Source organism: Protomyctophum parallelum, assembly GCF_964188405.1.
Source record: "Protomyctophum parallelum genome assembly, chromosome: 5".
NCBI classification, from domain to species: domain Eukaryota; kingdom Metazoa; phylum Chordata; class Actinopteri; order Myctophiformes; family Myctophidae; genus Protomyctophum; species Protomyctophum parallelum.
Window position 1 is genome coordinate 49,399,797 of NC_139702.1, and position 12,039 is coordinate 49,411,835.

Here is a 12,039-nt window from a genome sequence, read left to right on the forward strand (position 1 = left end):
TTCCTTACAATCAGAATCCCTGTCTGCACACTGACACCCCCCCCCCCCCCCCACACACACACACACACACACACACGCTCCCTAACCTCAGTATTCTCTCTCTCCCAGTGTGAACAAACTAGACATTTGAGACATAGAATGAACTGTGGAGATAGTAAGTCAGTTGGATTAAGAAGTAGGCATGTTTTTACAGTTTTACATTACATTCCGTCGATGAAATGCAAAAACAATACGTAGCTGGATAGGTATACCTCCGTAATCTTATGGGTGGTTTGTTTGAGACAGGAAGCCACGCTACCTGCATGAGGGGAAGTTTCACATCTCCCGGCATGTTTCCCCATATTTCTGACTGTCACGGAAGTTCATAGGAAGAGACTTGACAGGAGGTAGTCGTTGCCAGGGCTTCTTGTCTATGCCTGAAGGATCATACTAATGTTTGGCTCAGTACTCTCTCAGAGGACACAAGTACACTAGCCAATCAGACAGAAATGTCCTGAACCTGAGTAAAAGTTGGAACTGATTCTTTTCATTAATGTGTTGGAGCCTGATGCTGGTTGAAACACTATCTTTATGGCCGTGGACGTTTTTCTCCGGATATCTCACCTACGAGGTACCTTACATCAATATTTGCGATACCATCACTGTCTCTCGTGGGGGCAACATGTAATATTCACATTCCTTTCCCACTGTTTCCCTGCGACTGCCAGGGTTTTATATTTTACATTTGTTTGTAAATAGTTTAGATTGCATCGAGAGATGAGGCGAGATGGGATGGTTTCAGGGGAAGTGGGCACACTCTCCTACAGGAAGTTTATCTATCTCCCATGCTTCCCGCTACTCTGCTGACAAGACCCCTGAGTGTACAGGCCGGCCAAACTGCCCCCCAGTGGGATGTCCGGTCCTGTCCTCTCCTCTGCTCTCCTCTCCATCCCCGGCTCTCTTCTGCTCGACTCTCCTCCTTCTCCTCTTATCATTTAAACTTTTAACTGGTCTGGTCTGGGGATGAAACCATCATTATAACAATTAGACATGGCTCGAGCCCCAGTGTTGCCCCAGGGGTCCTATTCTGTGATGTCGGCGGCCAGAGAGCAACCCCCACACCCCCAGCTCCAGCCGCATGGGGTGAACAGAACCAGGGAGATCACCAGCCTAAAGAGGGACTGAGGTGTTTACTGGCTGCATCAACAGGATGGGGCTGCCTCTATACAGAGAGACGCTCCCGGGGGGGTGTGTGGGGGGAGATAACAGGTTTATCACTGGGCCCCACGCTACATGCTTTGATTGTAATGTTCTGTGTTTCCTCCTTCCCCTCCTCCTATCTCCTTCCATTCCTCCCTCTCTGCTCCCCCCGTGCCAATTAAGCTGACCCGCTCAGAAACAATGGTGTGCTGTGGTGGTGGCACAGGCAGGCTCCCGGCTGCTCCGTGGGTGTTCTACTGCCGCTGAAACTCAATCTCCACCCCTGCCCCACATTCAACCCCCCCCCCCCCCCCAATCACCCTCTCCCCCTGCCACTACCACCCCACAGCCATTAATGGGTTTGTGTGGGTGTGCGTGTGTGCGTGCCTGCGTGCGTGTGTGCGTGTTTGTGTTTGCATGCGTGTGTCTCTGTTTTCTGTGTGACAGTTGCTGGCATCCTTCTCCTGGTAGGAAGTGGATTCTTGGGTTGCATCACTTGATGTGACAGTCTCACTCTGTCACAGTCGTGTTAATTATCCTCAGCATGATTGTCATTCTCGACACACACACACACACACACACACACACACACACACACACACACACACACACACACACACGCACACTTGTCCAGCGTCTTCCTTTCGCCTTTCCACTACTTACTACCTCAAAATAGCTGAGTGTTAATTTAACTCAACTAAGTAATGAAGCATTCTTACACACTCAGACACAGAGCCGCCCTAGTGTAGCAGGTATTGCATAGGCCTTTTTACGCTGAAGGTTGTGGGTTCGAACCCTGCTGGGGATGGAACGTCGGCCACGGCATGCTGTCGCAACAGGCTCATATAACGGCAAATCAAATGGGTTCAGTCAGATCTGAGCCAAGTCTCCTGCAGGAGGCGCGTCTGAATCCTGTCCTGGACGGAGTCTCCAGACTCCTATGTGGAAAAGAGAAACAGAGTTAGATAAAACTCTTTTTACAGTACAACAACATAGCCAGCTGTGCTGCATCTCTCCTAGCTCTTCCATGTATTACTAACCTGGCATCTTATTATAATACTGGACTAGAAAGTCAGTGCATAAAAGAGATGCTCTGCCAGTTATCTTGACTGGACCAACCATTTCCAGATGCCGTAATAAACGCTGACATGGATGACTCTTTGATATAAATCACCCCCTATATTCTACTATGGCTGCCCCGCCCTCCACCCCACAACCCGGTAAAAAAGCCAAGTTTCAGCTTCTAGTCAATTAAACTGCAACATATTACACAGCAAAAAAATCTAAATCAAAGAACACAGCCTAACACAGGGGAGAGAGAGAATTAGCCTTTTATAAATGAAGACATCTGCAAGCGGCAAGGCGAGGTTAACACTCCATTGAAGTGTATTAGTGTGTGTGACAAGGGTGAAGGGGCCTGCAATAAAATATTTCACAGCGAAACAAATAGCTCACAGCGTGTTAAGTCTTTTCTGTCCTGGCTCCGTGAACAGCTGTTGGGTCTTCTCATTCGCCAGCGGAGCATCTCTCATCCTGTCCAACTTAAGTACCCTGCCTATGACAAATTAGCCCCTTACTCATCTTTAGTGTGTACTCACACCGGCAGAGCAGAGCTGGGAGCCCTGAGTCATGCTAATACACCATTATTCTGCTAATGTACTAACCAATTTAACTTGAGGACACCTCACATGATGTAATGGGATGCTTGTCATAATTTCTTCTCATGATGCATACCAATTAAATGGATGGTACAAGTGTTAGCTAAAAACATCGTAACATATATTAGAAAAACATTGCTCCAATATGGAGTTGTCTTTGTAAGTGGAATAAAATCACGCCCCTGTGAAGTGAGGGGACGATCTTATCATCGTACATCATCTCATTCCCGCCAATCAGAATTTGCGTCCTCACCTTCGTCTTCAATGTTTGTGTTATGCAATGTTTGTGTTTACACAAACACTAAAAATTGTCCATTCATTGTCAATAGGATTTAATGTTTGTGTAGGACAAAGTTTGTGCACATACACCAAACGATGGGCATAGGAGGGGCTATCGCCCCTCAAAAGATGTGCGTGCAGCCGTGCATGCGTGCGTGCACATACAGGCGAGGCCTCAGACGTAGTTTTTCTCCAAATCAAACTTTAGTTGAATACCTTTTTGGGGAGCATTGCCCACAGGCCACCAAGGAGGAAAAGCTTCAGGGTAACAATGCATTAGCTATGCAGAAACAGAGAAAAGAGAGACTACCAATAGGGAATGGAAATAGTACTGCCACCACCATTACTAGCACTGCCACCACCATTACTAGCACTACCACCACCATTATTAGCACTGCCACCACCATTACTAGCACTGCCACCACCATTACTAGCACTGCCACCACCATTACTAGCACTGCCACCACCATTACTAGCACTGCCACCACCATTACTAGCACTGCCACCACCATTACTAGCACTACCACCACCAGCAACAACACTCAGGGAGGACCAGTGTGTCATAAAATCATGGCAAAGTGAGACTTGAGGTAGCCTACTTTAAAAAAGGGAAAGGATATCAAAGGATATCAATTGAACATGTTGAACCACATAAGTATTTATCACAATCGCCTCATGTTATGTCAGATGGATCAGCGGCATGCAAGTCACAACTTAAATTGTGATCGTTAAATCAGCTGGAACCACTGTCTAAATGTCAATCAATCCAAGAGACATTTTTATACAGTACAACATCTCATCTTCATCCGCATCTTCAACCTCTTCTCTCTCCCAGCTTTATGGTGGAATGCCGCCAATATCTTGACGTTGCCAAACTCAGAGAACAAACCCAGGAGTACAGGGACTGGAGGGGAAAGGAGGAATGTGGAGGCAGGTGTTTTGTGAAGTATGAAGAAGAAGCCATAATAATACCCCTGGAGATACACAATCAGAAACCCACCCCCTCCCGGACTGTGGAAGAATAATGGTGGTTATAAAGACAAAAAAATGAGGATAGACGTTCGAGGAGAAATGGAGTAAACTAGCTTTGGGTCGACATGGCACAAGTGATTTGTTGCAGTTGGAGAGAGGTGGGGGTGAAGATATGGAGATGGTGGAGTGAGTGTGTAACAGAGAACAGTGAACAGAGAATAGTCTTGCATCCTAACTCACCACGGCTCTAGGCAATGAGATAATTGAAGATGGATGGATGGATGAATTGAGTGGTGCCCATTGGGCACTGGCCTACTTGGAACGATGCAAGTTGGAAAGCATGCCCCACCCAGTTATTATGTCTGCCCATTTTATGCCCATATATGGAGTTATTTCTCAGGCATGCCCAAATTTGGATACTATGCAGATGTCAGAACATCATTGTTATGTCAGAACAGGCCAGATCCACATATGGAGCCCGGGCAGAGGCCTTTTGTGGCGGTTCTGGACAACCGTGGGTCCGACCGACTCAAGGCCGGGCACTGCACTCCCTGTGGTGGTGTGGAACACGTGTGTCGAATTTGAAGTCGGTGGGGCGATGGTTCTCGAGTTACGTGGATTACAGACATACAGAGATGTGGCGCATTGTTGGATACTAGAGTTGTGCCCGCTGGGCACTGGCCTACTTGGAACTACTATGGAGTGTTGTGATGTCAGGCATGCCCAAATATGGAGTGTTGTGATGTCAGAACAGGCCAGCTCCTTATATGGAGCCTGGGCAAGGGCCCTGTCCAGAGCCCGGGCAGAGGCCTTTTGTGGCGGTTCTGGACAACTGTGGGTCCGACCGACTCTACAACGGGCACTGCACTCCCTGTGGTGGTGTGGAACGTGTGTCGAATTTGAAGTCGGTGGGGCGAACGGTTCTTGAGTTACGTGCATTACAGACATACACACGTACGTACAGACAGAGACGTGGTGAATTTATAGAAAGATTGCAATTATTTTGCATAATCATGCAATCGCTTCCTCATTATTTCTTTTTGTAAAAGTATTACATTTTATTTGTCATATCTGCCCTGTGCAATCTTTTATTACGAAGCCTAAAAGGCAAACAGAAATGTTAATCGCAATTTTATACTCACCACACCATAGCACCGAGTTCCTACCCACAGCCTGTGACCTGTCAATGTGGAACTCACTTTTAGAGCTCTCTGCACGATAGCTCTAAAAGTGAGCTTGTTTGTTCGCACTACCCACCCACCCTTTCCTGCTGCTTTGGCAGCAGTCTCAGTGCCAGGGGTTAGTGTTCCTGTGTCATCTTAATCAAAGTTGTTCCTCAGATTGGCTGGCTCTCTAATGAAGTGTTTGTTTCCTGATGCTGCTGAAGGAGCTGGTCATTAGTGAGAGAGCTAATATTTCAGTCCATTTAAATCAGTGTCTTGTGGTCCCCCCCTCCCCGGCTCCGGATGTAGCCCTCTTTGGAATTCTGGTCTCTGACCCATTTTTCCCAAAAGTGTGTTTATTTTGGGGATTCGGGTCAACACATTGTCTAAATCCGAAACATTTCAAACTGAGGTTGCAGAATATAACAAACATAATAAATAGAATCTGTTCTGATTCTTTGGCAAGCTGTGATCATTTCTGCATGATTTAGCGTCCATGTGTGTGATGCACCACACCCTCTCTCCCCCCTTCGCCTGATTTTGTGAAAAGAAAAGATGAAAAAAATCACTTGATGATCTGATATCTATAGTGCTCATAATCCTAAGCATGACAGGAAACTTTGCTTTTCGGTGTAAAGAGTAATTTGTCAACTTAAAGTTTCACTTGATGGCTCAGAACATCGGTCTCTGTTGTTGCTCACCCATTGCTTCCATTGCATTCCATCATGCAGCTATTCCGTCATGCAGTCATTCCTTCTCCGTATCACTGCAGTGTTTGACTGAGCCGGCACAGCCTGGCAATCCAAACAGGACTTGGGAGATCCAGGACACTCGAACACAATTTATGATGTGTGTTCCCTGGGCTGTAACCTAGGCTATGCCTCTCCAAATCCCTGCCACTGCAGCCCAAACTCTGACCCCTTCGTATTTCATGTCGCATTCCTTTCTTTAACTATTTTGTCAGGGAATACCTGGGTGGAAAGACAGCTGTGTCCGTCGATGACGTGATGCCAAGTTTGCTCTCAGCCCAGCTGAAGTACAGCACTCAAGATGAAGTATTGCACCCACCCTCTGCTAGGTGTTCGCCAAATCGCCACACACTCAGTTGACCACTTAAGCCCCATTTCATAGTTTGACACCATCGTTCGATGGCGAGGCGCTTGCCATCCTGTCCTGGCGAAGTCCACTTGTCTACGGTATTTCTTTAATTTGTATTCCTTATTAGAGGGGTTGACAGATCTCTTTTTGGACTAATATATCTACACGTGCGCCAAAGAAAATGTCAGGGCCACATTCTAAACATTCTTGACGCCTTGAAAAGCCCAGCATTCTGTTAATTATTTGGTCAGAATAAAATAACGAGGGAGAGTACGATTCACACACACACACACACACACACACACACACACACACACACACACACACACACACACACACACACACACACACACACACACACACACACACACACAAAGGGCCGACCTGGCTTGCCTTGGCTAGGGAATGAAACGCTATAGCAGATTATTACAGCTAACTATGATGAGAGGACCACCGGGGTTGTGACAACTGATGTAGCAGCCTCCGGGGGTGAGACAAAGGTTTACATATTATTACACAAGCAATTTAGATGTTTTCTAAACATGTTGCCAAGACAGTGGGAGCTGGCAGCTCTCCCCCTGTTTAGGTTTTACTTTCCTTTTCCCCCAAAGATTCTTTTGTTTTTCTATTTTTTTTTTTTAAATCATTGTTCCTCTCTCCCTCCCTCACTCCTTCCACTGCATGGCCCTGGAATTCTGGATGGATTTGGAGGTTAAAAAAAAAAGAAAAAAAGAAAGAAAGAAAGAAACGAAGGGGTGGTGTGGGGGCAAAAAAGAAAAAAGGGGGCTGAAGGACTCTGCACTTTTGTGCTCTCTATGAACTGTGAGTGAGCTAATAAATTCTTTCAGCCACTCAGCACAGCATTCACAGATATCCCCCGAAGATTACACACACAAATCACTGCACAATGGAGGCCACCGTGAGGGCCCGGGGCGTCACAGGGGCCCCCGACCCTGAGGACAAGCATGCACAACCAAGGCTGGAGCTGAAGACAACGCTTGTGGGGGGGGGGGGGGGGGGGGTTGGTGTATGGGGGGGGGGGGGGGGGTTTAGGGAATTGCAAAGTACTACCCAGAGTCAACACTTTATAATGGCTGGTAATGGTGTTGTCAAAGAGCCGGTATAGAGATGGAGATGGGAGAAAGTATGGGTTTGAAAAAGGGGAGAGAGAGAGAGAGAGAGAGAGAGAGAGAGAAAGGGGAGGGAGGGAGAGATAAGCAGAAATGTACACGGCTACACGCACATACAATCTGATGTAAAAAGAATATACACACTGACTGAGTTTATCATTTATTTTATTGTATGTGCATTAAGAAAAGTAGGCCTAAATGGATAAAGAAAACAAATCCTTACAATACTCTACTTAACTCTTGTCCCTTATGCTTCTAGGAACTGAAGCTTACTCTGTGTTTGCTCTTGTAGTCAGTACATCAGTCACGCTGCAGTGCAGCAGATAAGGAATGGTCCAAAAATACAGAGTAGATGAATGGTGGTGAATGATGATGTTAATGATGATGATGATGCTGGTGGTGCTGGTGGTGGTGGTGGGGTAGCCATAGGCCAGGGCATGTAGTAATAGTGAACGTGGAGCTGGTGGGAGTCATGGTCACATTAGTAGTGGGGGACACACGTCGCACAGTGGTACATTTTCTTCTTTTTGCCGTCTGACTGCAGGGCGGAGATGAAAGGGGCCTGCTAAGCCTGGCATTCCACCCCAATTACAAGAAGAACGGAAAGCTCTACGTCTCCTACACCACCAACCAGGAACGCTGGGCCATTGGACCCCACGACCACATTCTCCGCGTGGTCGAGTACACCGTCTCCAGGTGAAGGGACTGTTTTATTCACAAATAAACTTATATATATATATATATATATATATATATATATATACTTATATTCTAAAGTGGAATATTTACTTCAATGATATTGATTTATTATTGATTATGTTCCCACTTAATGACTAGACATTGCCATGATTTTTGTGGTTCATTTGAAAATGATATACTGTCATGACCTTCATTTTTGAGCCAGCCACGGTACGGGGTAGTTCTTGTTTCTTCACATGGATAAGTTATTTGAAAGGCATCATTTGAAGTGAAATGTTGGTGATAGGTTGGTGAAAGTTAAGTGCCATATTCTATAAAAACTCACCCTGCTCTGTTTTTTAATGAGTATGTTGATTTGAATGCTTCATGCTGTATAACTCCACACATTTGTGAAACGTTCAACCCTTGTCATGTTTTTTCAAAGGGTGTGAGAGGTGAAAGTGTTGGAACAGAACTCAGTCATGCTCCCTTGTGAAGTGTGTTGGGGAGATTTTAATATTGCAAAAAATATGCTGTAATCACAAGACCTTGGAAGGGATTAATAGAACAGCATATTTACCTCGTCCCTCACCCTGACAGCATTGACACGTGTCGTTTTCAAAAAAGCACACAATTCATTGGCAGATCCCAGAAAAGTCACAAGATAGAAGTGTTTGAAATACCCTAATCAGGAACGAAGTGTCAAAGTAGGTTTGTCAGACAGTACAGTATTGCATTTTCTGCTGGGGTTTGGGTGGCTAACAGTGAGGGGCGTTGTTGTTTTCATAGAAAGATGTAATGATTGTTTAATTATGGCACGTCTCTCAGGGATGATGTCTGTGACACCACTTTCACAATGACGTGTGATGAACAAAAAAGACATTCCTCTCCTAACCAACTTGTATAAGTGCTAGGCTACCTACATCTCTCATAACTGTTACAATTGACTTAAAAATTATAATCCAATGGCAATTATATATAATAGGGTATACATACAGCCATGGTATGTTTACTCTGTAGTCTTTAATTTGGGGCGTTGCAATAAAAGATGACTGCCAGTTTAAGTAATTTCATGGCAGTGTAAGAGAGTCAATCACTCTTTGGCGTGCCGCTCTTAGAAAACACTCAGCACTTTCTCTACCCAAATACCCTGCCCAAAATAACACATCATTAAATATTTGTTGCTGATACTATGCAGCCAAATCCTCACTTTGGACTTGGAGTGGTGCAACATTTCTTTCTGAGCTTGAGTTACAGCTAGAGAGCAAGAAAGATCCACCCAGTGCCTTATCCATATGATGGGAGCTTTGGATATACATCAGATTCAGACTAAACGTCTCCAGACAACAAAACTATGTCAACTAATTTTATGTTGGATTTGGCTTCTTTTGTCCTGTCAGCGTTTCATATTCACTCACAGGCGCACTTGCAGTATCATTTTACCCACCAATATAAATCGCTCTTTCCGGGAATTAGTGACAATTTTGACGGCTCCCTGTTTATCAAGTCATGCTTAATCTATTTCAAAACAACAGATGCCATTTATCCCAGTGTTGGGTAGACTGTCTGGGATAGCTTTCAACACAACTTTCTTAACATCATACTGTCCTTAAGCATCCCCAGCCGATTACTCACACATTGCTACAGGGCATTATGGTGAATATTCCCATCTGAATTTCTAAAGGCATTCTCCTATAAAACCGTATCATTTATCTTGTTGACGGCTGGAACGTGTCTTTGACCAATCGGATTGCTTGCCTTAAAATGCCCCGTAGGGCAAAATTCTCGTAAAGCACAGGTTGTTCTGCCAGTTGTTTTGCGGTAGCATCTAAGGATGCGCTACCGTGGGTGTTCTAACTAATAAAGCTTTCATCTGCTATAGATCTTGTTATGAGAAATTCAATGATGACCGTGTTGTGATTTTCCCTGTCTCAGGAAAAACCCAAACCAGGTGGACACTAGGACAGTGCGGGTGCTGATGGAGGTGGCAGAACTGCACAGGAAGCACCTTGGGGGCCAGCTGTTGTTCGGCCCTGACGGCCTCCTGCACATCATTCTGGGAGACGGCATGATCACACTGGATGACATGGAGGAGATGGACGGTCTCAGGTGAGACCCGAGGTCAAAATGGGGTCCCACCAATATAAATCGCTTTTTGTGGGAATTAGTGACTCGTTTTGAACGACTCCCTGTTTATCAAGACATGCTTCATCTATTTAAAAAAAAACAAATGATGCAATAGGTTTCAACACAAGTTTCTTAACATCATACTGTCCTAGGCTCACCCTTTGAGTATCCACGCAGCCTATTACGCACACATTGATACAGAGGATGAAATGAGCTGTAGATTATGGGCGGAAGTGTCTCAGTAGGTAGAGCAGCTGTCTGGGGATCAGAAGTTCCCTGATTCCATCCTTGGCTCCCCCAGGCTTCCCGTGGAAGAAGCTCATTACTGGGTTACAGTAAATGCAGAAAGAATATTTCCACTCTGGGATCAGTAAATAAATATACTTTAGCTTAGTATCTGGCAATGATTTGGAATTAATTGTTTTGTAGTGAAAGAAGAAGTTGTAATTTATTCAATATATATAGCCAGCCAATATTTGTTTTTTTAAAATGCTGACAATGTTCACCTATGACTTGCCCAAAATAGGGATGCCCATTGCCCGATTGAATATGTTGTACAGTATCATTGTAGAAATCAATGTACTGTACTGCACTAGATGATACTACCTGCCAGAAGGGAAACAGGTCTGGCTCCTTGACCACCATCCAAAATGCTTAGCCATCAGACAGCACAACCACATGACATACTGTATACAGTAGGCCTATATGGATATTATTTGTGTTCCTGCCATTATAAATCTGTTGTCTTTGTTTGAATGCAGTGATTTCACAGGCTCTGTCTTGAGGGTGGATGTGGACACAAACTGTTGTACGTCACCCTACACCATACCCAAGGACAACCCATATTTCAACAGCACCAACCAGCCACCAGAAATCTTTGCACATGGACTGCATGACCCAGGCAGGTGAGTGAGCCATTCACAAGAATGTAAAACCTAAATATAGAGAATGAAACTCAATAGCTAACTCTGACCACATTAAAGCAAATTAAGTCTTTCTCAGTGGTTTTCTCATTCCCACCATATATGCAATGAGCTTAAAAAGCGCTAACCCTTATTTGAAACACATGTCTTCAGTAAGATTTGCTTGAGCAAGTTCATTCCTAAGAGTATCACTCAATAGTAGGCCTACGTTGGAATTTGTCGTATCTGGACAATAATTCTATACTATATCGTGTAATTTGGGTCAACTACATTTCTGTGCTAAAGTCAAATGTCTGCAAGTTTGAAGGCAATCACGCATACATAGTCAAGTAACCTGGCTAGGTGTGATAGGAAGTTAGCATACTATTGTTTCAACGAAGAGGCCACTTGATTAAATCTCAGACGTCACTCTGTATGCATCTCCATGCCATTTGTATGTAAAAGTCTCAATCACACCCAGAAACCCAACTGTTTGATGGAAAACTGCATATAATGTCCTGTTGTAAGTGAAATAGGGGAGTCTTATAGCAGGCTAGCCAGAAGGGGTGGTTAGTCTGTCCGTGTGCTCCCGTGGCACAGCATGGCCACGGGGAAGCTGATGCTATTCCGTCACTCTGGACTCTGTCTTTTGATTGAATAAATGGTCAACTATACACTTCAGCTCATCTCTGCCTGTGTGTTCCTTCATCCCATCGTCTGAGCGTCTGAGGCTTTGATGCCTGGTACTCTTCGTCCTTTTTGTCTCTATTTAGTCTAATGTAGTTAGTGTGGTGGGTTAAAATTGACCACAAATTAAACTCTTTTATCACAGCATCAACAGTCTGTGCTGAGG

General features: G+C 44.9%; 1 protein-coding gene across 1 annotated transcript in view; it reads left to right on the top strand.

Moving 5' to 3' along the window:
• hhip (hedgehog interacting protein) overlaps positions 1 to 12,039 on the top strand; it is a 46,841-nt gene that overhangs the window by 16,364 nt on the left and 18,438 nt on the right. Inside the window, exons 5-7 of the mRNA XM_083764701.1 lie at positions 8,024 to 8,175; positions 10,093 to 10,266; positions 11,046 to 11,189. Coding sequence (XP_083620827.1) covers positions 8,024 to 8,175; positions 10,093 to 10,266; positions 11,046 to 11,189 — 470 coding nt within the window. The remainder of the gene's footprint in view (positions 1 to 8,023; positions 8,176 to 10,092; positions 10,267 to 11,045; positions 11,190 to 12,039) is intronic.